General features: G+C 45.1%; 1 protein-coding gene across 1 annotated transcript; it reads left to right on the forward strand.

Annotated features, from left to right (window-relative positions):
* Positions 1-870: 870 nt before the first annotated feature.
* On the forward strand, positions 871-27,493 carry cavin1b (caveolae associated protein 1b). Its single transcript, XM_064923704.1, has 2 exons — positions 871-1,838; positions 23,696-27,493. The coding sequence occupies exons 1-2, from the start codon at positions 1,314-1,316 to the stop codon at positions 24,692-24,694; spliced, it is 1,524 nt and encodes a 507-aa protein (XP_064779776.1). The 5' UTR covers positions 871-1,313; the 3' UTR covers positions 24,695-27,493.
* The last annotated feature ends 34 nt before the right edge of the window (positions 27,494-27,527 follow it).

The following is a 27,527-nucleotide window of genomic DNA, read 5'->3' on the forward strand; positions in this document are numbered from 1 at the left end:
TGACTAGTCTCCCAGTTCCTGCTGCTGAGAAACATCCCCACAGCATGATACTGCCACCGCCATGCTTCACCATAGGGATGGTGCCCGGTTTCCTCCAGACGTGGCGCTTGGCATTCAGGCCAAAGAGTTCTTGGTTTCATCAGACCAGAGAATCTTGTTTTCCATTTTTATGATATTTTAAATTATATATAAAGTTGTTTATTTCTGACCATTTTGAGCCTGTAATCAAACCCACAAATGCTGATGCTCCAGATACTCAACTAGTCTAAAGAAGGCCAGTTATATTGCTTCTTTAATCAGAACAACAGTTTTCAGCTGTGCTAACATAATTGCAAAAGGGTCTTCTAATGATCAATTAACCTTTTAAAATGATAATGTTGGATTAGCTAACACAACATGCCATTGGAACACAGGAGTGATGGTTGCTGATAATGGGCCTCTGTACGCCTATGTAGATATTCCATTATAAATCAGCCGTTTCCAGCTACTGTAGTCATTTACAACATTAACAATATCTACACTGTATTTGTGATCAATTTGATGTTATTTTAATGGACTTTTTTTGTTGTTGCTTTTCTTTGAAAAACAAGGACATTTCAATGTGACCCCAAACTTTTGAATGGTAGTCTATTATGAAAACTCCTACCTCACGTTCCTGCTGTTGCTGTGCCTGAGCTTGCATGTGACGGCCAGTGCACAGCGCCACTCTAACTATTCCAACCATGCTGGAGAGAGAGGGATGGGGCCCAGAGGGATGGGCTGTCTGGGTCCGGGGGAGGTGGGGGCTGGGTTTCCCCACAATGCTGAGGTGGAGTCTCACGGACAGAGAGGAGGGGCCAGGGAGGGGAGAGGAGAGGAGGGGAAAGGGGAGAGTCCCAGGAAAAAGGGGTCTGGAGAGGAAAAAAGCTGCTGGCTCTGCTTTGACTGGAAGGGTTTCTCTGGGAAGAGTGTCATTCACATCCCAGCGCTCCTTCGGTTACTTCCAAAGCAGACTTCTTCCCTGTAGACTGGACTTTGTCCAAGGATTTGGAACATAGGGAGAGAGAGAGAGAGAGCCTGCTTGTGTGTTTGAGAGAAAGAGTTTGAGAGAAAGACAGGAGAGAAGTGTACGGGACCATAGAAGGACAGGGCAGACAGAGAAGTGTGTGAGTCAGGGGATAGAAAGCAGCAAATACTGAACTGACACCCAAGGGGTTCGAGTGAAGTAGAAAAAAACAATTGAGAAAGCATCTCTTTCCGGCGTCTAATTCCTTTGAATACACAGTCCTTTGGCTTATTTTCAGGTCTTCATCCAGAAAACAATCCAGAAAGTCATGGAAGTGGAAACATCCAGCCTGCACTTGGAGCTGCAGGAGCAGCAGCAGACCCTCACCGAGATCTCCGACGACGAAGTCAACCTGCCACCGTCGGATGACGAAGACTTTGGTGCCGCCAAGGAACGTTCGTCGGTGGCGCTCGCCGTGTCCGAGGGCGACCAGGAGGAAAAGGAAGAGGATAAAGGGGGCGCCCAGGTGAACGGCGTTATGGTCTTGGCTCTGTTGGACAAGATCATCGGGGCGGTGGACCAGATCCAACAGACACAGAGTGGCCTGGAGGCTCGGCAGCAGGACATGGAACGGTCAGTGACGGGGATCCAGGGCGAGCTCACCAAACTGTCCAAGAGCCACAGCACCACGTCCAACTCAGTCAACAAGATGCTGGAGAAGGTGCGCAAGGTGAGCGTCAATGTGAAGACAGTGCGTGCCAACCTGGAGAAGCAAGGGGGTCAGATCAAGAGGCTGGAGAGCAACGAGAACGAGCTGCTGAAGAGGCGCAACTTCAAAGTCATGATCTACCAGGTGAGCGTAGGGTGAATGTGTTTGGGTGTGGAGTGGGGATGGGGGTGTGTGGGTGGTGGGGTGAGGGTGTGTGTGTGTGGATATGTGTGTCGATGGAGGGGAGGCGTGTGGGGTGGTGTGTGAGTTGGATGAGGGGGGAATTTGGCACGGCACACCCGCTTGACACCGTGATGGGTGAGGATTGGGGACTATCATGAGGGTACTGGACTGGGGGTGGTTGGCAAACACACAAACAAGTGGAACTTCGTGAAAAGGTTAATACTCAATTGACAGGTATTTTTTGCAGATGATAGTTTGCATATTACCCGGCTGAGTGTGTACTGTCGAGGGAGAGGAGTTTGGGGTGTGGCTCACCTCAAGGCATCATTGGCAAGTTACCAAATGACAGCTTGTTCTTTAATATGGATGTACTCCAAAGGCAAACATGCCACTCAAAGATAAGTATATTTCACATCACACATCACTATGTTTGGAGGACACAATTGCCCCATGAAAGCAATCCATCAAGTAGGGGGAAAAAAATCTAGATTTGAACTTGAACTTCAAAAAGCAGTTTAACCAATGCCACATACATTTATTAATATGTTCTACTATGTCATATTTCTATGCAATATATTGTTTTGGTATACATTGGGTGATCTAGGATTATATCATACCATGTGCCACACCCTATAGTAGAAGTAGGGTCACCCTTACAAATGTCCACTACCGACAAATCTCTTGTCTTTGATCCTATTTGACATCCTACAGAGTTAAAACATACATGGCTTCACATGTGGATACAGCTCACTTCTTTGGTCATAAGGAATCTATAAGCCATCCCTTTTCTATTTTATTTAAACAAAGATGGAAAATACCACCAGCACACTCTCGACTTCCAGATGTTTCATTTGAAAAGACACTTTGTAGTTTCGCAGTGAGCTCGGGAGCGCCGCGCAGTCTTTTTTTAGCCCGGGCCACGGCATAATGTGTAATGGCTTGCAGCTTTGCACAGCAGTGCGAGAACATTCAGAGTTTCCATCCTCCTGACTGTCTCGAGCACAGCTTGGGCAGACCCCCCCTCCCTCTCTCTCTCTCTCTCTCTCTCTCTCTTTCACCCTCTCCCTTCTCTTTCTTGCTCTGTTCCCTTGCCGACAGACAGACAGACAGACACACACACACACACACACACACACACCAGACAGACATACAGACAGACAGACAGACAGACAGACAGACAGACAGACAGACAGACAGACAGACAGACAGACAGACAGACAGACAGACAGACAGACAGACAGACAGACAGACAGACAGACAGACAGACAGACCCCCAGACAGACAGACAGACAGACAGACAGACAGACCCCCAGACAGACAGACAGACAGACAGACAGACAGACAGACAGACAGACAGACCCCCAGACAGACAGACAGACAGACAGACAGACCCCTTTGCCCGTCTTTGAGAAAATGTTTTGTCTGTGTGTGAGCTTGCCGACAGACAGACAGACAGACAGACAGACAGACAGACAGACAGACAGACAGACAGACAGACAGACAGACAGACAGACAGACAGACAGACACACACACACACACACACACACACACACACACACACACCAAAGAGCTGTCCACTCTCCCATTTGTACAAGTCTTATTTTAACTACAAAAATGATTCAAATCAAATCATACCCAAACGAGGCAGGCATACCATACATATGATACACAAGAGCACACAAAACTCTTTCTCCTCTATTATGTTGAGAGGTACACTGGCAACACAGGAACATTTAATCCACCACAGATGAGACTGCTGTACTGCAGAGAAGAATACTACATTCTTATAGGTTGACTCATAGGATTACTTTTTTGGTTCTAATTTGATGAGTGGATTATTACTCAATCAGTACCATAAATCATTTGTCTAATTAGAAACGGATCAAATGGCAGGCGTAAAGCTAGTCTTGCTATGAGCCTTCTAAAATGAAATATATATATTTTTCAATGTAACAATTATTACCCTAGGCAAGTCAGTTAAGAACTAATTCTTATTAACAATGACGGCCTACCGGGGAACAGTGGGTTAACTGCCTTGTTCAGGGGCAGAACGAAACATTTTTACCTTGTCAGCTTGATCCAGCAACCTTTCAGTTACTGGCCCAACGCTCTAACCACTAGCCTACCTACCGCCCCAGTTTGTTTGTTTATTTGTGTTTGTATTCGTGTGTAAGAATACATTCTGGGCTCTGTGGTGTAGAAGAGACTCCCTGAGATCCCGATCTAACTCAAAACATCACAGCCAAGTGTGACATGTCATCATATTCATCTTCATTAAAAACAACAACCACAACGTATTCTGTTTTGTGCTACTTCTCTTAGAGCCATCAAGGTCAACCCCCCACACACACACACACACACACACACACAAACAAACACACAGCCATGAATGCTATCAATGTTTTTGCTACTTTCGGGCCATGAATACTGGATACAGTACACAGATAATAGCTTTTTGGAGCATTCCATTTTTAAGGCTATTTGGAGGGGAGTTTACTGTTAGCGATTTTGGAGCATTCCATTTGTAGGCAATTTGGAAGGAAGGATACAGTTGGTGCTGCCTTCCTATCTCACCCTGCCAAATAGTGTTAGGTGGTTCCGATGGCAAGATGTGTACACTTTCACTATGAGGGAGAGTCCACAAGGTGAAGTTTTCAACCCTTCCCGGTGATTGATACTCTGGGTGTGGTTCTTTGGGCTTTGTTTATTCGTTCCAGCCAGTGAGTGGTACTGTGTGTATCAGTGATGGAGAGGTCAAGCTAGGGACATAGAATATAGTGTGGGGATGCCTATTCTTACACAACACCAAGGGTGCATCCCAAATGGCAACCTGTTCCCTATATAGTTCAGTACTCTTAACCAGGGCCCATAGTGAATAGGGTGCCATTTGGAATGCATCCCAGGAGTCAACAAGATACTGGTACCTATCAGAAACATGTTTCCTGTTAATGGATGAAAATGTAAATACATTTTGGGGTTTCTGTGCATCTTTCCAATGTTCTTTTCGAGCCTCCTTCTAAGAACTAACTCCAATTATGATGTCACGCCAAAATCATATATCAGTCGTTCCTGATATAATAATTTTTTTTCAACTCTCATCCAAGCCCTTAGGAAACCCTACCGAGCCGCAGCCCTCCTCTGATACTAGTAAAAACACGCAGTAACTCATCCTGAAGGGATTGTAGAAAGTTGAGGGCACAGCTGGCGTGGCTTTGTAGTCGGCAGGAGCACTGGTATTTATCTTCCCTTTGCAAGTGCCTGTTTACCCTGTAGTCAGCACCCCCACCAGCCCACTCCCTCCGGGGGCCCCCAGGCTACCACAAGTGTAGTCACGACTCCCGGCTCAGCTGAAGCCCTCTATCTTCTGTGGTTGAACAGGAGAAGCTAATGCTAGGCTAATGCTAGGCTAAGCTAACATGAGAAGCCATTGGCATGCTAAATTAGACTAAACTAGGTTAATCTAAAGTAAGTAGGGGGAGTGAGTGGACCCTAATCAAATCAAATGTTATTAGTCACATGCCCCGAATACAACAGTGAAATGCTTACTTACAAGCCCCTAACCAACAATGCAGTTTAAAAAAACAAAAACAAATAAGAATAAGAAATAAAAGTAAAAAGTAATTAAAGAGTAGTAGTAAAATAACAATAGCGAGACTATATACAGGGGGGTACCGGTGCAGAGTCAATGTGCAGGGGCATCGGTTAGTAATATGTACATGTAGGTAGAGTTATTAAGGTCACTATGCATAGATGACAACAGAGAGTAGCAGTGGTGTAAAGAGGGGGGGGGGGGGGGCAATGCAAATAGTCTGGGTGACCATTTGATTAGATGTTCAGGAGTCTTATGGCTTGGTGGTAGAAGCTGTTTAGAAGCCTCTTGGACCTAGACTTGGTGCTCCGGTACCACTTGCCATGCGATAGCAGAGAGAACAGTCTATGACTAGGTTGGCTGGAGTCTTTGACAATTTTTAGGGCCTTCCTCTGACACCGCCTGGTATAGAGGTCCTGGATGGCAGGAAGCTTGACCCCAGTGATGTACTGGGCCGTACGCACTACCCTCTGTAGTGCCTTGTGGTTGGAAGCCGAGCTGTTGCCATATCAGGCAGTGACCATGCTCTCAATGGCGCAGCTGTAGAACCTTTTGAGGATCTGAGGACCTATGCCAAATCTTTTCAGTCTCCTGAGGGGGAATAGGTTTTGTCGTGCCCTCTTCACGACTGTCTTGGTGTGCTTGGACCATGATAGTTTGTTGGTGATGTGGACACCAAGGAACTTGAAGCTCTCAAACTGCATCAGCGAAATTGACGGCTCCCATCTCTCTATCAGCAGGAACAGCTGTGCTGTGTGTATGTGTGTGCGCGCATGTCATTTATGTACATTTACTGTAAGTCCTTGTTTAATCTGTCTGATGCATCAGACTGGGCTTGGACAACTGACTGAATGTATGTGTTGCTGTGTTCCCCTCAGAGAGGCGCTCGGAATGGGGCTACACTTCAGTGAAATGTCACTGGAATGTGACAACTCCATGAAAGGGAGGGAGGGTGAGTGAGTGAGTGAGTGAGTGAGTGTGAGAGGGAGGGGGAAGGGGGTTAGAGAGGGAGACAGAAAGAGAGAGAGAAAGAGAGAGAGGGGAGTGCGATAAGGAGATAAATAGGGAAGAGAGAGAGAGTAGTATGATTGGGGGATAAATAGAGGTAAATAAGAGCAACACAGGAACATTTAATCCACCACAGATGAGACTGTTGTGCTGCAGAGAAGAATACTACATTCTTATAGGTTGACTCATAGGATTACTTTTTGGCTTCTAATTTGATGAGTGGATTATTTCTCAATCAGTACCATAAATCATTTGTTTAATTTGAAACTGATCAAATGGTAAGTGTAAAGCTAGTCTTGCGATGAGCCTTCTAAAATGAATATGTGTACGTGTGTGTGTGTGTCAGAGAAGGCTGGTGGGAGGCGCTATAGGAGGATGGGCTCATTGTATTGGCTGGAATGGAATCAATGGAATGGTACCAAACACATCAAACACACGGAAACAACGTGTTTTACTCCTTTCCTTAAATTCCGATCCAGCCATTACAATGAGCCTGTCCTCCTACAGCACCTCCCACCAGCTTCCTCTGGTGAGAGAGAGAGAGAGGGTCCATCTTCTTTGTGTAAGGAGTGCGTGATGCGGGTGTGTGTTTTGATCCAGAGCAGCACATATTTAGACAGCTGATTCATACCATCGGCATCTCCAGCTCCCCAGCTCTGCTCTGCTCTCTCACCTCCACTACCATCACTCCACCTCCCATCCCACCTTCCTCTCTCCTACTCCCTCTACACCACTATCACCCCTCCCTGCTACCCCCCTCCAGTCCCCCCTTCACCTTAACTCCAAACCCACCTCCATCTCTCCTACTCCCCCTCCAACCTAACTCCCACCCCTCCACACCACTACCAACCACACCTAGCATTCCGTGTATGTTACAAACCACATTTCCCTAAGGGATGATAAAGTATGCTGTTCTCTTTTCTGTTTTCACATACACACCTCCACATTGTCTACAAATGGAATGCTCAAAAAAGCAAGTTTACTGTATCCAGTATTCATGCACTCAAAGTAGCAGAAACATTGATAGCATACATGGATGTGTGTGTGTGTGTGTGTGTGTTGGGGGCTCTAAGAGAAGTCGTACAGAAAACAGAATACGTTGTGGTTGGTGTTTTTAATGAAGATGAATATGATATGTCACATTTGGCGATCAGCAAATGTTTTTAGTTAGAGAGGCATCTCAGGGACTTTCTTCTACACTACAGAGCCCAGAATGTAGGCTTACACACACACACACACACACACACACACACACACACACACACACACACACACACACACACACACACACACACACACACACACACACACACACACACACACACACAAAATCCTTGATTCCCATTCAAAATCCTATTTACCTTAACCCCTATTGTAACCCTAAACATCTTAGCATAAAACAGCCTTTTTCTTTTCGGGGACCGGCAAAATGTCCCCACTTGTCTGAATCGTCCTTGTTTTACTATCCTTGTGAGGACTTCTGGTCCCTACAAGATGAGTAAAACCAAAAACACACACACACACACACAGACCATCCACTGTAATGACTAAACACAGATACCTGTAATTACTTATTCCCAGTCATTGCTGTTACATTCATAAAAATACTATGAGGTGTTCCATTCCATTCCCCTCCCAGGCATTTTACTTTCCGTGGCGTAGTCTCCTCCCACACCCACTGCGTCTAACAACACAACACAAGGGTGGCATAGGCCCATGAGTTTGGCCAAGCAAGACTATTTCCAAAGATAGAGGAAAGTAGTATAAATGCAATACGTTATCCAATACGGTGGCACTCAAGAACTTGCATGGACTTTTTTAGACACAATCCATTGCGAACTGTAACTAGCCTTTTGCCACCAACTCCATTCTTTCTGTCCAGGCCGGTTTATGTACTGTTCTGTACGCTTGACTTATGGTGACGCCCAATGGGATGACAGTCACCACCGTTGCCATGGCACCCCCCTTGTTACTCTTTCCAATAACAATGGATTTCTGTTCATGAAGAGATTCACGACTCCGTATGTGTGTGTGTGGTGTGTGTGTGTGTGTGCATGCATGAATGTACATGTGTTTGATCGGAGCCCCAGACAAAGTATGTAGAAGAAGAAAAAACCTGGCTTCTCACAATGGCAAGCTGTATCTTGCAGTGGCATTGAAGGGCGTATGGTGAAAAGTGCTCAGAGTACTTGACACAGACCTGTCGGTATCTCGGGTAACCCTATAAAGAGGCACGGTTGCTACCGTAGCCATGTATAGCCCTGAGACTGCCATGGCTCGGCGGGGCATATTTACAGCCTTGAACATTCACAAAGACGAGCCTATTTGCGATATCTAATAAGCAAATTCCCGTGAGCGGGACATCGAGCTGTTATCGACTTAACAATAACTGTATTGATACGTGTCAAATGACCGGCATTACAGTTGATCTGTTATGGGTGTTCCAAGAGGGGGGATGGAGACGGAGATGCAAATTGGGACACAAAAGGCCCTCAACAAACCCTCTTGTCCAGAAATGAAGCCGCCCTTCAGTCAGCTGTCACTTAATTGGTACAATAATTTGCCACGACTGTCAACTGACACAAGGGATAGTTCACCCAAATTACAAAATGACATTGACAATTCATAACCCAGTCTATGGACAATGTAAGACAATGATCCATGCGTTGGTTTTGTTTACCTGGCAACTTCTTTTGGGGGGTGAACTATCCCTTTAAACAACAAACCACCCCATGACATCACGGCGGGCCGAAAGCCACAAGAGATAGAGTTTCGCAGGACAAAGACTTAGACCGTTGGTTCAAATCCAAGCCAACGTAAACAGGAACCCGATCCCATAAAGGCCTCTTCCTTCTCACAATCAAACAAGTATGTGATAGTCGCTATTTATAGATTGCAGCCCCCTCCCCACCGACCCCTCCACCTCCAGTTCCCGTGGGCCCTGCGAGCGGCTACTCGAGCCGGAGTCGCCGCTACGCCAGCTGTCTAGATGTGTCTTCTGTTTTCCTGCAATTCTGTCCGTTGACAAGCTCTCTATCCGAAAGTATGATGTCATACCGGAGAGGATAAGACCGCTACCCTAGCCGCCAAAGTCCCCCGAAAGAAACTCGCAAAAATGAATGTTGAATGTTCTACATTTTGGCTAGTAAGTGAGTTAAGAGAAGCAAAGCATTCCTGATACCTTGCCTTATATGGCACTGTAGACCGGAGAGAGGTGAACAAATGGATTTGCCCTGTCAAAGACAAGGGTTTGAGTCTGAGAGTTATTGTCAAGGCAGCTTCTAACATGTACATTTTCATCAGTGTGTTGTGAATCACTGGTAGCAATCTTGAATTCAAAAGGGGAAACATTAGGGGCTTGTAATGGTAATAACATTACATTCGGCTGTATGTGAGCCATTTGGGTAGTGTGCAACACTAAAAAAGGTCAAACGAGAGGGCTGTTTGACACCACTGTCAAACACGTGAGTGAGGACTGTGTGTGTGTGTGTGTGTGTGTGTGTGTGTGTGTGTGTGTGTGTGTGTGTGTGTGTGTGTGTGTGTGTGTGTGTGTGTGTGTGTGTATCCAAAGAAGAAGGGGGCACTTTCTTTAACATTGTTCCTCTCCACACAACTTCCCACTGGGCACAGACGTGAATTCAACGTGAAATCGAACAACAACAAAAAACGTCACCATGTCATTGGATTTAGGTTAAAAGTTGGGCGGAAAAAAAAAGACAAAATGCCTTTCAGTTGATGACTTCTTGCAAACCCAATCAGTTTTCCACGTTGATTCAACATCGTCATATTGATTTTGGGGGTTGAAATGATGTGGAAACAACGTTGATTCAACCTGTTTTTGCCCAGTGGGTTGAGTCTGCACTCAGACAAAGCATAAATCAAATTAAATCAAACTGTATTGGTCACAAACACGCGTTTAGCAGATGATATTGCGGTTGGTTGTGTTTGGTTGTGTTTCGAGCTTCAAACAGTTCCATAATATCTATCAAGTAATATCTAACAATACACACAATCTAAAGTAAAGGAATGGAATTAAGAATATATAAATATTCGGCAGTGCAATGTCAGAGCGGCATAGACTAAGATACAGTATAATAGGATAGAATACAGAATACACATGTGAGATGAGAAATGCAAAATATGTAAACATTATTATAGTGACTAAGTGTTCCACTATTAAAGTGACCTGTGATTTCAAGTCTATCTACATAGGCAGCAGCCTCTAATTTGCTAGTGATGGCTATTTAACAGTCTGATGGCCTTGATATAGAAGCTGTTTTTCAGTCTCTCGGTCCCAGCTTTGATGCGCCTGTACTGACACCCTCTGGATGATAGCGGGTTGAACAGGCAGTGGCTCGGATGGTTGTTGTCCTTGGTGATCTTTTTGGCCTTCCTGTGACATCGGGTGCTGTAGGTGTCCTGGAGGGCAAATAGCTTTCCCTCTGTGATGCGTTCGGCAGACCGCACCACCTTCTGGAGAGCCCTGCGGTTGCGGGCAGTGCAGTTGCTGTACCAGGCGGTGAAAAAGACAGACAGGATGCTCTCAATTGCGCATCTGTAAAAGTTTGTGAGGGTTTGAGGTGCCAAGCCAAATTTCTTCAGCCTCCTGAGGTAGAAGAGGCGCTGTTGTGCCTTTTTCACCACACTGTCTGTGTGGGTGGACCATTTCAGTTTGTCAGTGATGTGTACGCCGAGGAACTTGAAGCTTTCCACCTTATCCACTGCAGTCCCATCAATGTGGATAGGGGCGTGCTCTATCTGCTGTTTCCTGAGGTCTACGATCAGCTCCTTAGTTTTGTTGATGTTGGGTGAGAGGTTATTTTCCTGGCACCACACTCCCAAGGCACTCACCTCCTCCCTGTCTCATCATTGTTGGTAATCAGGCCTACTACTGTTGTGTCGTCTGCAAACTTGCTGATTGAGTTGGAGGCGTGCATGGCCACGAGGTCATTGGTGAATAGGGAGTACAGGACGGGGCTGAGCACACATTCTTGTGGGGCCCCAGTGTTGAGGATCAGCGAAATTGAGGTGTTGTTTCCTACCTTCACCACTTGGAGGCAGCCCATTAGGAAGTCCAGGACCCAGTTGCACAGGGCGGGGTTCAGAACCAAGGCCTCAATCTTACTGATGAGCTTGGAGGGGATTATGGTGTTGAATGCTGAGCTATAGTCAATGAACAGCATACTTATGTAGCGGGTTTCTTATGTACCACTTGAGAACCAAGAAATGAAGAGCGACACCACGGCTGTCTTTTAGGCTTTTAATTAAGTTGATCTGCAATAGTATTGTGAAAAGACAGGACAGGAACACATCAGTCTCCAATGCACCATCTGACAAGTTGTTCTCTCTCTTGCAGTGTTTTTGCGGACTCACACAATCACACTCATACATAAAGCCATAATGTATACTATAAAATAATAACCAGTCCTTAATACAGATAATGTATAATCTTAATTCCTAGACAATAGAACCATACCTGCAATAGTATTATGAAAAGACAGGACAGGAACACATCAGTCTCCAATGCACCATCTGACAAGTTGTTCTACACAGGAGCATGAAGATAGGTAAAACACATATCCTGTCTCACATCCCCAATACATTGCTAGGTGCTTTCAGTGTTGACAGTACCAAAATACAACAACTCATGTACAAAAACACTGCAACATAAACAAGTCACAACGTGAAATCGCCTCTATTCCATTCCGTCCGTAGAGGACCAAACTACATCTCCCATAATGCAACGCCAGCACCAGTCGGCAGCTCAGCTAACCGTCTGCATCACAGAAATGCAAGCAACAGCAGCACTTTTAGCACTCTGTAAACTATATGTTTCAATAGTCTCACACTCCCTTATAACAATATCTACAGCATTAACCTTGGGATGTTTAATTTATTTCACGTTATGGACTTCTACAAAGGAGTAATCTGCAACACATACCTTTCTCTCTCAGCGTTTTCTCGGACTGAGGAGAACGGGAGCTACGGGTACTACCAGGGTGTTAGTAGGTGACACAAGCACCCAGATGAAATAAAATACATTTAATGAAACAAAACCCAAAGATGTTAACATCATTCAGCTACTTTAGCTGCCTACCTAACATCAACAGGAAGCACCAGTAGCGCAAGTTCCTGGCAATCATAGCGATCTGACTCCCCCTTTCTGTCTGAACTTGGAATATTCCTGTTAGCGGGCTTTGGCCACTGACCCTCAACCTGGTTGTTCTGTTCTGCGTTGTGTACTATTCTAATAATTTGATGTTTGATGGAATAACCATTTAAACTCTACTACACTTACATAGGTATTCCTCTTGTCCAGATGGGATAGGCCAGTGTGCAGTGCGATGGCGATTGCGTCGCCTGTGGATCTATTGTGGCGGTAAGCAAATCGAAGTGGGTCTAGGGTATCAGGTAAGGCAGAGGTGATATGATCCTTGACTAGTCTCTCAAAGCACATCATGATGACAGAAATGAGTGGTATGGGGCGATAGTCATTTAGTTCTGTTACCTTTGAATTCTTGGGTAGAGGAACAATGGTGGACATCTTGAAGCTTGTGGGGACAACAAAGTATGTCCATAAACACTCCAGCCAGCTGGTCTGTGCATGCTCTGAGGACACGGCTAGGGATGCCGTCTGGGCTGGCAGCCTTGCGAGGTTTAACACGCTTAAATGTCTTGCTCACGTTGGCCCCAGAGAAGGAGAGCCCACAGTCCTTGGTAGCAGGCCGAGTCGGTGGCACTAGGTTACCCTCAAAGCAGGCGAAGAAGGTGTTTAGCTTGTCCGGAACCAAGGACGACCCCTGCGTTCACTCTACTGTATCAAGAATACTTTGGCACTGCTAGCCATCTCACAAACTTAACCTAGCATGTTGTTGTTTTATATTCTAGCACAGTGATGTCAGTTCTTTATGACAAAAGTTGTACTTGTGACACTCCAGTTGTATGGTTCATTTGTTTCACTTTGGTTGGTTGAATGGACTTACTGTTGGTCTGCATCTGCGAAATTATTAAACTGTAACATTGACTAGCCCTGAAGTGTTTTGAAAATGCATATTTACAGCTTTACATCTCGGACAAGCACAAAGACAAGCCTATTTGCGTTATCATATCTAATAAGCTAATTCCTGTAAGCGGAACATCAATACGAAATCATGTGATCAGATTAGTGCATTTTGTTATTTAGGGCATTTGTGAAAGGGAATCATCGGTTTGACTCACTGAGAAATCTTCAAGACTTTTTACTGGAAAATAGCAAGCTATTATTAGAAATGTAATGGTTTAGCATTATACTATCCCAGTATAGGCCTAATGCACTAACTATAACTAAACCACCTTACAATGCCATAGGAGAACAGCTGAAACTAGTTAGTCAGGGCAGCCCTTTTCCAAAGGGAAAAAAATAGGGGAGTCTGTAAGGGTGTGCTGCTTATCTTTCAGGAGTCAGGGGTCAGCTCGTGTTGGCCAGGCATGGGCTTACTGTAGCTCATAAAGGAACTGTAAGGGAACTTCTCTTTGTGTTCAGCGAGACCTCACTGTCAATTGATGAAGTAAAACAAAATCCCAATGTTCCTCATTGAAAAGCATTGCGTCTTGTCCTTTGTACCATATGCTCACTGAGTTACTCGGCTCTCCTTGTGATATGACATAGTGTGTCTACTGAATGATAAGCTGAATTAACCATCTTCCTCTCACCTGCTCCACCCTCAGAAACCATTCAAGAGAGGGGTGGAAAAGTGTTCTGAAAACAGCTCAGGGAGTCCCAATAGCAACAACACACGAAAGTCAAAGTGCGCTCATCCCTATAGAAACAACAAGGTGGAGTCAAAGTGCGCTCATCCCTATAGGAACAACAAGGTGGAGTCAAAGTGCGCTCATCTCTATATAGGAACAACAAGGTGGAGTCAAAGTGCACTCATCCCAAAGGGAACAGCATAGGGGAGTCAGAGTGTACTCATCCCCAATAGGAACAACATAGGGGAGGCAGTGGAGGTGTTGCTGTGGCCAGTTCGTGAACACAGGGCCGAGGAGGAGAGATGTCTCAACAACAGAGCTTGTGATTCATCGCGCCCCGTTCCCCCCGAGGGACCTCCGGCATGCCATAACTTTATATAGCAATCTCTCCTCTCCTCTCCCTCTGTGACTCCGACGTTCTCTCTCTCTCTCTCCTCCTCGCTCGCTCGCTCTTTCTCCCCTACACACTGTATTACTCTTTCTCCCCTACACACTGTATTACTCTTTCTCCCCTACACACTGTATTACTCTTTCTCCCCTACACACTGTATTACTCTTTCTCCCCTACGCAATGTATTACTCTTTCTCTCTTTCCACATTTATTTCTTTCTCTTTCTTTATTTTCTCTCTCTCTCGCTCTTTCAATCTTTCTTTCTTTCTCTATTTTCTCTCTCATTCTTTCTCTAGTTTTTTTCTCTTCCTCTGTCTCTATTTCTCTTTTCTCTCTCTCTCTATATATATGTATCTCTTTTTCTCACTGTGTCTATTTTCTCTCTCTCTATTTTCTTTCTCTATATATTTCTCTCTTTTTCTCACTGTGTCTATTCTCTCTCTCTCTCTATTTTCTTTCTCTCTCTATATTTCTCTCTTTTTCTCACTGTGTCTATTCTCTCTAAGGGCCAGGGGAAAATCAGAATGGAAAAAAGGAGCAGCCATTCTCCCCCAGAGGCTCTCTGTCACTGTTTGCCCATTGCATGCTTTCCCACACCCCTTAGGCACAGATCCAGGATCAGCCCAATCCCCTCCCCCAATTGTAATCTTAACCATTAGAGGGGGAACACACAACTGACCTTAGATCAGTGTCCCAGACTAGGGCTAATACGATCTTCAGTCAGTGGTTTGCTTTGGAAAGTAGTGCCATTAATTCAAAAGTTAGTCCAGTGAAGGATTTCTATTTCAAGGCAGGACGTTTCTTTAATTTCACGATGCGTCCCAAATGGCACCCTAATCCCTACACAGTGAACTACTTTTGACCAGGGCTCAAAGGGACTTAAATTGAAGGGCATGAAATTATTCCTAAAAGGGATATTTGGTTTCTTTCTGCTTCTGTGCTAAAGATCAACATTTTCGTGATGCGTAAAAGGTTCAGATGTATGCAAAGATGAATGTAAAACTGTTTTTGCTCCATGAAAACTGAAAAGGGAGGAGGACAGAGAGGGAGTGTCGGTGAGAGAGGAATTCCTCTGTAGCCCGGCAAACACACACACACACAGTAAAGAAGCTGTACACATGGCAGTGATGAGTGGTTCTACAGCGATTGAGTTTTGGGGCTGGGCTGGGCTGGGCTGGAGGAAAGCTTCCATGGTGAGCCTCACCCGGGTCCTCGAGCCTTGCCGCGGTCAAACGAGGTCCTCTGACACATGCCTGTTTGTAAAGTGCAATTTTTTTTTCCTGCTGAGGTCGGGACATGGAAATATTGACAAAGCATAGACTCAAGGACAGGCAGATACTCCCTGTCGGTATTAGATAGAACGTAGGGGGCCCGCCCGCCTTGGGGGAAAACAACCCATGGTTACCTCGGTTGGTTACCTAATTTTTCAAACGTGATTTTCTTGTTGTTTGCTTGTTTTAGTCAATTACAAAACAACATTTAAGAAAAGCACAACATGTCTAAATATTACTTTTCATCTCTTTCTGCTCCCGAGCGTTCTCACTACTTAGAAAAACGTAATATTGTAGGGCTTCCCTCATGCACCTTTTCATAATGGAGTGCTAGCTAGCTACCAACTAAAACCTTGAGCTAGCCAAGACCAACAATACAAAACAGACTATACAGCTACTAGTAGTGACTAAAGTTACAAACAGACTATACGAAACAAGTTAAATGTCTAACCTGTGATTAAATGTTTTGCACACACATAGCTAGTAGTCTACTTGGGTACCGGATCCCCACATTTCCCACGTCGAATAAGCCTGAAGCCACAGGGCTTTTCTCGCAGGCTCTATTTCCTACATGATCCATAGGTCCGGATTAACAAAAAATTGACGAAGAGGTTGGCTCTTTTACAACGGGGGTCAATGTTAAAGAATGTTTGTTTCCCAATTTGTGGGCGTGGTCCGGGGGAATTCCTTATTATGATATGAATATTGACTCGGAATATACATGGAGTAAAGTATAGTGGTGATGGTAAGGATGAGGACATTAATATTACAATTACAACATGAAGGATAATTGTCTAGGAATTTTTATTGTACCCACCTATATAATTTTTGCACACGGATTACATTTGCACATACCACCACCAAATCACTCCACAAGGCAGAAAAACAGACCTAAAGCAGAATAGGGTTGCGGATACTGGACAGCCAGAGAGAGGGAAGAGAGGGAGGTTGGGGGGAAAAAGAGAGGGGGGGGGCACGTAGGTTTGTTAGTGAAAGAGTGGGACTTATTTGTGCTGACGGCACGGGGTTGCAGCCAGCTGATCTCAGCATATGAGTACCCCCCCCCCACCACAACACAATGACTAGACATGCAGGCAGCAGTTCAACATGGGTCGCCTGTTTTTGACTTAGCTAGCCTCGCCAGCCCCCCACTGCCCATTTGTGCTGCTTGCCCCAAAGCAGATACATGTTTAACAAAATAGACCTTTGCGTGTGTTAGTGTTGGTGGTCATAGGTGGATGTATGTATTTCTACATCCTGTAAATAGTTTTTCTACATACCACTGTTTAGAATGTTTGTACTCAAAAGGCGATGACATAGCCTGGTTAAACCAGACTGAACGTGATGCTCGTTGTTGTCCCACATGAGTTTAACATTCAGTACAGTATGTACACTGGAGTGCATTGTGTGGTGTTGAATTATTGTGGATAGACCGCACTCACTCACTCACTCACTCACTCACTCACTCACTCACTCACTCACTCACTCACTCACTCACTCACTCACACACACACTCTCTAAGTGGGTGGCAGAGGCACTCAGCGAGTGTGAGTGTAACCGCACTGTAAACACCTTTGAGACAGATAACTTTTCCACAGGCCATGTCTCAGAGCTTGTGCACCACTCTCTCCATGACTAAGACTAAGTGAATGAAGGAGGGGGGAGGGAGAAAGGGAGAGGGGAGGGGGAGGGAGGAAAGAGATGGTAATAGAGAGAGAGAGAGAGAGACAGAGAAAAGAGAAAGAGGAATGAGAGATGAGAGATGGAGAGAGGGACAGAGAGAGAGAGAGAGAAATAGAGAGAAAGGAATTAGAGGGAGACGGAGAGAGAGAAAAGAGAAAAGAGGAGAGAAATAAGGAGAGAGAGGAGAAGGAAAGAGAGAGAAAAATAGACTGTATTCACCACTGCGGTCCCAGCACACGAAGCAGCGGGTTGGAGGGAGTTTCTCTGTGGTGGTTGCTAAGGACAACAGAAGAGTGTGTGTATACAGTACACTGTAGCTGTGTATCAGTGGTGGTAGAATGGAACGGTCTGAAAGGGGAGGTCTGAAATCAGTGAAAAACCATATGCAGACACACACACATTACCCCCACCATCCTACATGCACAGACACACCACACCCTGCCTTGACTGACACCAAGCAGCCGAAGATAAAGATTGCAGCCCATGTGATGATGAAACACAAATCATAGACTACTCCCAACACTACAGGACACATTTAACCCTGGCACAGAGTGTTTTGCAATGCCTGCCATTTGTAATTGATGGGCAAAGTTCAAATCTAATATGGCAATGTTACTGTATATATTGGGCAAGTTTTTGTGCACAAGCTCACATGCACACACACAGGCATACATACCCCCCCCCCACCTTCCTGCCTTTCTGTCCATTGGTCTCCCCCTCGTCGGCTTCTGTCTCTCGGCCTCCCCCTCGTCGGCTTCTGTCTCTCGGCCTCCCCCTCGTCGGCTTCTGTCTCTCGGCCTCCCCCTCGTCGGCTTCTGTCTCTCGGTCTCCCCCTCGTCGTCCTGAGAGAACAATGTCCTTTTAAATCAGGAGGGGTCAGGATATCAGTCACGCCAAGGTGAATGCCTGGCTTCCTGTCACACTCCGGTTGTAGCCCTAATGGCGCCCTATTCCCTTTAAAGTGCACTACCTTCGACCAGTCAAAAGTAGTGCACTTCATAGGGAATAGGGTGCTATTTGGGACGTAGTTCACTCTTTTTTTCCATGTACACACTTTCCTCCGTTACACCCCCCGTTTTGGCTCCTCAAGAAGCCTTATATAAGTGCCTTGACCTCTGAACTTCCGTTCTTTGAAGTTGCATACTGACAGATTGGAGGTCTCCCGGGCTAGGCCGGGCAGAGGTATTCACTGTAGGGGGGCAGATTAAAGTCAAGAAAGGGCACATATGTCTAGTTTTTACCATCCAATATCTAAAACTCAATAGCTTAATCATATTTTGTATTCGGAGGGTTATTTTCACACAAGGTGGGTGGGGGGAGAGGGATTTAGGCAGGTATGCTGTGGAACTTGTAGGCCTGTGCATCACAGGAGGCTGCTGAGGGGAGGACGGCTCATAATAATGGCCGGAAAGGAGCAAATGGAATGGCATCAAACCCCAGGAAACCCTGTGTTTGATGTATTTGTTACCCCTCCACTTCTTCTGCTCCAGTCATTGCCACGAGCCCGTCCTCCCCAGTTAAGGTGCCACCAACCTCCTGTGCTGTGCACGTACGTGGCTGGTGGTCTCAAGCCGATTTGATCAGTACGGTAGGAGTAAATGGGATTTGAAATAAGAAAAGGTTAAGGAAGTCGAGTCCTTAGACCTGCAATGAAAAAGGCTGTTGTAACAGACTGTAAAAGCCTGCGCTAAGAGCCCATTAGCCTTATATTTTATGGAAGTTGTCCCCGGGTTGGAACATATATACGAACAAATCTGATTGGTTTGGTTAGTGACTTGGCTGCTTGTGCAATATACCGTTTATACCATATACCAGGGTATTTCGAAATACCAACGGTATGATTTTCTTTACTGACAACAGAAACCAACAACAGAGACATTGCAGCAGAGGCATTGCAGCAGAGACATTGCAGCAGAGGCATTGCAGCAGAGGCATTGCAGCAGAGGCATTGCAGCAGAGGCATTGCAGCAGAGACATTGCAGAAGAGGCATTACAGCAGAGGCATTACAGCAGAGGCATTACAGCAGAGACATTACAGCAGAGGCATTACAGCAGAGACATTCAATCCCCTCCTGCATCAAGATCCCTGTTGCCTAAATTGTTTTGTGTGTAAATAAAAGTGGTCATAAAATGTTTGCCCCTAGTGTGCACATTCGGTAATAACTCATACGGTCTGGTACAGAAACGGTATGACGGTATGAAAATCGAGATACCGCCCAACCCTATTTGCTGCTCGTTAAACCACGCCTCTTGACCTTTTCGCCAGATCCAATTGGAATCGTTCTGCCCTACAGAACAACTTTGATAATATACAAGGCTAGGAAATTGTTTCAAGAAAACCCATGTTATGCTTGTGATATAAATCAATGTAAGACTCTCTTCCTGGCAGAATCCCAAATGGCACCATATTCCTTTTTACAGTGCACTACTTTTGACCAAAGCCCTATGAGCCCTGGTCATAAGTAATGCACTACATGGGGAATAGGGTGCCATTTGGAACGCAACCCCTGTGTACTACTAAGGAAATAAGGGTTCATCAGTCAAGGTTGCGTTTACCCTCGACACCAATAGAACACAATGCATGACCAAAAGTATGATCCCAGTCACAGAACAATGAAACACAATAGGGAGTTCTCCTCTCCCACCTGCTTTGACGCTCCAGTTGTTTTTTCCCCAATATCAATGCAAGCACATGGTTTTCCAGACAGCCGTAAAAGCATCATCACCTTTGTGCTTTATCAAAATAGCCGGCGGTGTCTCCCTCGTTTAACTCAGCCAAAAGGTATTTCTCCCCCCCCCCCACTCCCCCACCCACTCCGAGCCCCTTTGTTAACGCCTTTTACTGTTCCTGTTTTCCTAACGGTGGGGGTTGGGGGGGGGAGACAATGCACAATATTAGCTGGAGACCCATAGGAGCCATATGGCAGTGTAAGCGAGTGACTCAGTGAGATTGCCGTGATGGAAAAAAAAATAAGAAAATGTCTTTTCCATTAACAAGCCGGAGCATTGTACACGGGGTTTGGCAGAACGCAGGAACACACGCACACGGGAAAAGAGCGAGGGGTTTGCGAGCCTGGAATGCGAGGAACAGGAAGAGGGAGAGGCAGGCCAGGACGATGAGAAGGGACGGGTGGGAAAGGGGAATGGGTGGAATGGAAGAAACGACAAAAAAGACTTCAAATCAAATCAAATTTTATTTGTCACATACACATGGTTAGCAGATGTTAATGCGAGTGTAGCGAAATGCTTGTGCTTCTAGTTCCGACAATGCAGTAATAACCAACATGTAATGTAACTAACAATTCCAAAACTACTGTCTTATACACAAGTGTAAGGGGATAAAGAATATGTACATAAGGATATATGAATGAGTGATGGTACAGAGCAGCATAGGCAAGATACAGTAGAAGGTATCGAGTACAGTATACACCTATGAGATGAGTATGTAAACAAAGTGGCATAGTTAAAGTGGCTAGTGATACATGTATTACATAAAGACGCAGTAGATGATATAGAGTACAGTATATACGTATACATATGAGATGAATAATGTAGGGTATGTAAACATTATATTAGGTAGCATTGTTTAAAGTGGCTAGTGATATATTTTACATCATTTCCCATCAATTCCCATTATTAAAGTGGCTGGAGTTGAGTCAGTGTGTTGGCAGCAGCCACTCAATATTAGTGGTTGCTGTTTAACAGTGTGATGGCCTTAAGATAGAAGCTGTTTTTCAGTCTCTCGGTCCCAGCTTTGATGCACCTGTACTGACCTTGCCTTTTGGATGATAGCGGGGTGAACAGGCAGTGGCTCAGGTGGTTGTTGTTCTTTATGGCCTTCCGGTAACATCGGGTGGTGTAGGTGTCCTGGAGTGCAGGTAGTTTGCCCCCGGTGATGCGTTGTGCAGACCTCACTACCCTCTGGAGAGACTTACGGTTGTGGGCGGAGCAGTTGCCGTACCAGGCGGTGATACAGCCCGCCAGGATGCTCTCGATTGTGCATCTGTAGAGGTTTGTGAGTGCTTTTGGTGACAAGCCGAATTTCTTCAGCCTCCTGAGGTTGAAGAGGCGCTGCTGCGCCTTCTTCACGATGCTGTCTGTGTGGGTGGACCAATTCAGTTTGTCTGTGATGTGTATGCCGAGGAACTTAAAACTTACTACCCTCTCCACTACTGTTCCATCGATGTGGATAGGGGGGTGTTTCCTCTGCTGTTTCCTGAAGTCCACAATCATCTCCTTAGTTTTGTTGACGTTGAGTGTGAGGTTATTTTCCTGACACCACACTCCGAGGGCCCTCACCTCCTTCCTGTAGGCCGTCTCGTCGTTGTTGGTAATCAAGCCTACCACTGTTGTGTCGTCCGCAAACTTGATGATTGAGTTGGAGGCGTGTGTGGCCACGCAGTCGTGGGTGAACAGGGAGTACAGGAGAGGGCTCAGAACGCACCCTTGTGGGGCCCCAGTGTTGAGGATCAGCGGGGTGGAGATGTTGTTGCCTACCCTCACCACCTGGGGGCGGCCCGTCAGGAAGTCCAGTACCCAGTTGCACAGGGCGGGGTCGAGACCCAGGGTCTCGAGCTTGATGATGAGCTTGGAGGACTTGAAACGTGCCTGTGCTGTTCAGAAACACTCGTTCAGGCAGGTCAAGATATCAGGTGTTTTTGAGAAGCAGCTATCTGGTGGGTTAGATCATGAAAATAATGGCCTCCTCCACTATTTTACCTTTATTTAACTAGGCAAATGAGTTAAGAACAAATTCTTATTTGTTCAGAACAATAGATTTTTACCTGGTCAGACCTGGGATTCAATCTAGCAACCTTTTGGTTACTGGCCCAATGCTCTGACCACGAGGCTACCTGCCACCCCTAGGTTAGATTAATTGATGACTTTCTATCCATCCTCGTGTCAATAAGGCATTAACAGCAGTGGAGCCTGTCCTTTGTACACGTGAACGAATTAAACATTTGTTAAAGAGCATACTTCCACGTTTTAAAGAGCATACTTCCACGTTTTAAAGAGCATACTTCCACGTTTTAAAGAGTGTACTTCATTCCTCATTGGAAAACCCCCCCGAAATCATTTGGTCTGCACATGGGAGTTACACACAGACATTTCGGTTGAAAGCTGTCTTCAGTGTCTAGGTTCCCCAGTTCCAGACAGGTGATGTGATGCAGTGAGCCTTGGTGAGGAGACGGCGTCCGACTCTGAACGTGTGGCAGCCTGCAGGTAGCTCAGAGGCCTTGAAATCACCATGTTCCTGACAGGAAGAGCCTGGAGGCCTCTCCACCCCTTCAAGTGTGCACGTGTGTGTGCACAAACATTTACAAGTGTGTGTGTGTGTAATAATAATACAAATGCGTGTGTGTACATTAAGAAAGTGCGTGCGTGTGTCGATGGCAAAGGAGGCGAGGAACATGACTCACCAGCATCAGGAGTACAGGCGTTAAACAATAGAGTAATTAAGGTAGACTGATTGCTTCTGGCAAGGCTGGGATCCAATACAAAGCTTGGATGCTGAAGGCTACTTGTTTTTTCATGCCAAAGGGAGACACGACAGTGGAAAATGTAATGGTTTTGTAGTGGAGTGGAAATATGGAATGGGGGGGGGGGGGTATTGTTGGGAGAGGAGAGGTGTTCGGGATCTCAGGCTTTATCACACCCACTGCACCAGGGTTTCCGCACACACACACACGTGGACACACACTGTCTGTTTCACAAGCACACACGCTCACAAACACACACATGCGCACACACAAGTGTTGTTTTACCGGTACAAACCCAGGGCAAGGGTTCCCATGTGGGATTCTCATGTCAGACTATTTTAAGACAGAAACGAATGCAAGACCCAAGTCCAAACAAGTATTACTGTTGCTTTGAAGTTCAAAGTTAAAGTTCCTCATGAATGTAGTCAAAGAGAGGCTAGTGTTTGCAATACACGTGTGTAACTTCAGATACCCATGCCCTGAATAATTTGACTATTATTGTCAATAATATATTTGTGTGTGTGTGTGTGTGTGTGGGGGGGGGGGGGGGGGGCTTATTTATTGGTCTAAGAAAACATATTTATTGGTCCAAAAACATATTCTCTGACGTACAGAGCATGTCTATCATCTGCTTTAACAGCGTCATATCTCCTCTTATCTGCAGGACGAGGTGAAGATTCCCTCTAAACTGACCGTGTCAAAGTCCATGAAGCTCTCAGAGCTTGTGGAGGGAGGACGAGGCAGCGTGCTGGACCTGAAAGAAGGAGCCGAGGAGAACGGAGAGGAGGGAGAAGAGAAGCCCCACTTGGACCTCTCCTCTGACGAGGAGGAGCTGGAGATCGAGGACGTCATCGAGGAGTCGCGCGCCGAACGCATCAAGCGTAGCAGCCTCCAGCGCGTACAAAACATCAAAAGTGCCTTCTCTAAGGAGAAGATGGGCTTGACCAAGGAGAAGATGACCAAGACCAGGGAAAAGATGGGCTTGACCAAGGAGAAGATGACTTTGACCAAGGAGAAGATGGGCTTCAACAGGCAGAAAACTAATAAGGAGAACGTGGAGAAAATCCCGAAGCCAAACGCCAAAGAGAATTTCGACAAGACCAAAAAAAACGCCAAAGAGAATTTCGACAAGACCAAACAACACGCCAAAGAGAACTTCGACAAGACCAAACAGAAGACCAAGGAGAACCTGGAGAAGACGCGCCACAACATCGAGAAGAAGATGGGCAAGCTGGGCACGCGCATGAGTGTCAACCCGGAGCAGAAGGAGAAGATGAAGGTGTCGCGGCAGAAGGTGATGAAATCCTTTACCCCCGACCACACCGTCTACGCCCGCGACAAGACCGCCATCTACAAGGTGCCTCCCTTCACCTTCCACGTCAAGAAGTTCCGCGAGGGGGCCATGGAGCCCGTGGAAGTCCAGGGGACGGAGATGGTGGAAGTATCCCAGGACCTGAACCCTTTTCAGGGACTGGAGGATGACTGCCACGAGGGGCGTGTGGATCTGGACGTGGACGTGGATATGATGAATGGAGGAGGAGAGGAGGAAGGGATGGAGGATGAAGAGGAAGAGGAAGAGGACGAGGAGGACAGCCATTCCCTGCAGGAGATGCACGAGGACTCTGAGCATGTGCTGGTGGAGCGCGATAGGGACAGCGACTAGGTGAGAAAGTGGAGGAAGAGGAGGAAGAGGAGGAAGGTGAATGAGACAACTTGCCTAATCCCAAAACTGCCCACTAGAACCAAACCCCCTGAGTGCCTTGTGTAGATCTAAAAAGGACTGGATAGGTAGAAGCAATGCGGTAATAGCTACCTGTACCTCTTCTGCTGTATTTCTTGCACCTGTCCAATCCACTTTACAAAAGTGTCTAAGGGGGAGGGGCTAGGGATTGATTTTGGGATTGGGTGCTAGAAAGGCCATGAAGAGAAGAAGAAAAGGAAGAAGAATGAGACAACAAACAACAACATGGGGTTGGAAGGGAAAGAAAGGGAGAGAATGGGGTGGTAAGGAACACAGCATAAAGTTTCTATGCCGTGAACAAAGTATTACTCAGAAGGGGTGTGGCCATATCCATTGGGAACTTCCAGAATCATGTTTAAGTTGAAACGCTAACGTCACTCACAAAAGCTGTGAATGGAAGTTAGTAAAGTGCTAATTTAGTTGCCACCTGTATGTTAGATATTTCAGTAACTCTTTTGTAACAGTCTAAAAAAAAAGGATAACACAGACCCTTAAATGATGGGAAAGAATGGCCACTTCAGTTTTGAAATGATTTGTTTCTTGAAAGGTCATCAAGCGTAAAAAGCACAAAAATCAACATCTTCATAAACGGCATTGGGTTAAAATAAATAAATCCACAAATACGAATAGAATTATTTAAAATATTTTAAATGACCACGTTTCCATGAATTTGATTATATAATCTTGAAGCCCAGTAAAAAACAGTATGGGACTGGATCCAGGAAGTAAGGCCAAAAAGGCAGTCCCTTTCCCATTGTAAGAGTGATTATAAAATGTCAAAGCACTGCATTAATATATTCACAAATGCTTACATCAGTTTACCAATCTACAAACAACCAAAGTTTGACATAAAGTTTACAGTGACATACCATTTTTGACAGAATAATGAATGATTATGTAGTGCTTTTGGATATTTTATTAATATGTATTTTGAAGACTTGATTTAGGCCCCCGATAAGATGAAAGTATCACTTCATTCTTAATATTATTACCCCCCCCCCCCACACACACACACACACACGCACACACACACACTTTACCTGTAGGCATGGTGAATATGACCAGTTCATGTAATTTGGGTGTATTTTCTTGATAAAGATGGCATCTTATACCGTCACCTTTTTGTTGTTTGTGAAGAAAGAGTCTAACAAAGGGGTCTGCGCTCAAATGAAGGACCCTGACATCTGTAAGAAACACAAAAAGGTTGTGAGACGTTTATGGAAAGTCACTCGTGCTGTAGGTAGACTACGCACACATGTATTCATTCACTGCCTGAGTTTTAGATAAGAAAGGACATTCTGGTGAAATCTCAAGTCATTAAAAGCTCTGTTTTTTTATGTGACAACAAAGATAAGGAGCAATTTTATACGATTTCTTCACAATCCTGGTGGAAAAATGTACATCCTGCCACTGGTGTGCTATATAAACCCTGTACAATAGCAATCATTTGTTTTATCAATGTTTTATCAAAGTTTCTTATGTGTTGAGTTGACGGTAGACTAACCAGCCACTTAGACTCATTTTCCCAACACTTTTTGAACGTCTACTCTCTTTAAAAGTGTTTTGATGAGGTCCACCACCTAGTGGCAATGTATGGTATTACACCTAGGGACATTTACAGAGCAGCAGTGCTGACACCAGCATCTCCTTACGAAAGCTGCCCATCAACTAGTACTTTTTCACTGATGTAGGAGCAACCCTTAAATCCCAATGGGCTGATACCAGGCACTTGTTTTCCCTAACATTTTTAACCTGGCTGATGCAAGTCAACTGTGCTTTGATTCTCTTGTTGCGTTTAGAATCAGTGTTTTTAATGTCCAATTCAACCATTTTTAGTTTTATTGACACGTTCAATTGTTATGTGAAGAGATAATACAAGGCTGGGGTTCAATCTAATCCTGACCTAATGTGTGCATGCTCACAGACTCACAGTCACTGGTTATTCCAACAGCACATAAATGCACCATCACCGTTGTTAATGATCTTATACAGACGAGTTCTCTATTTTACTTTAAAAACGTACATTTTAAACTAAACAGATAAATAGTTGGATTAATTGATCGAAGGTGAGGTGAAACATACTTTTCCTCCAAACTGTAACAAAGGGGGAGACAGTACTCCAGTATCATTGATGTCCTGGGTCTTGTTCATTGTGGCATAGAACAGAAAACATTTTAAAACGGAACAGGGAAATGAACGTTTCTTATTGGACAAGGTAGTCCCTACCTAAAAAGTCAATTTTCTTTCGCTTTGTGCTTAATGAACATGGCCCAGTTTCCAAACCCAGATCTGAATAATCCTGTTTTTTTCCTACCATTCATTTCCGTGTATGCAAGTGTATATAATGTCAATCACTGCCATAGCAGTGCAACTGCCTTTATTGCAAAACCAGTGAACCTTCATTTGCTTCAACTGTCTCCAAACCCTCTGTGAAAATACTTACATTAAGCAACAAACAGCCATGAATGACATTTTATACTTACTTTGTACACAAAGCTTAAATAACATTCAGCAACTATGATTTTTTTTAAACAGTGCCTTTCCTGCATTTAATAAGATACATTTTAAATCAACTGTGGGTGGGGGACCCCACAACTAAAGTCTATGTTTAACCCCCCATCTCTTTTTCATGTTGATTAAATAATGCATATGAAATCTGTACCATGTAATGACTCATTCCCTAACCACTAATACTTTAATAAAAGCTAATTTGATTCACAATTGCTGTATGTCATCATTGAAAACACTGGGATGA

The sequence above is a fragment of the Oncorhynchus masou genome, chromosome 18 (assembly GCF_036934945.1).
Source record: "Oncorhynchus masou masou isolate Uvic2021 chromosome 18, UVic_Omas_1.1, whole genome shotgun sequence".
NCBI classification, from domain to species: domain Eukaryota; kingdom Metazoa; phylum Chordata; class Actinopteri; order Salmoniformes; family Salmonidae; genus Oncorhynchus; species Oncorhynchus masou.

Coding starts and splice junctions, on each gene's coding strand:
- cavin1b (XM_064923704.1), top strand. CDS start 1,314: ATGGAAGTGGAAACATCCAGCCTGCACTTGGAGCTGCAGGAGCAGCAG. Junction 1,839..23,695: donor TCAAAGTCATGATCTACCAG/GTGAGCGTAGGG, acceptor TCTTATCTGCAG/GACGAGGTGAAGATTCCCTC.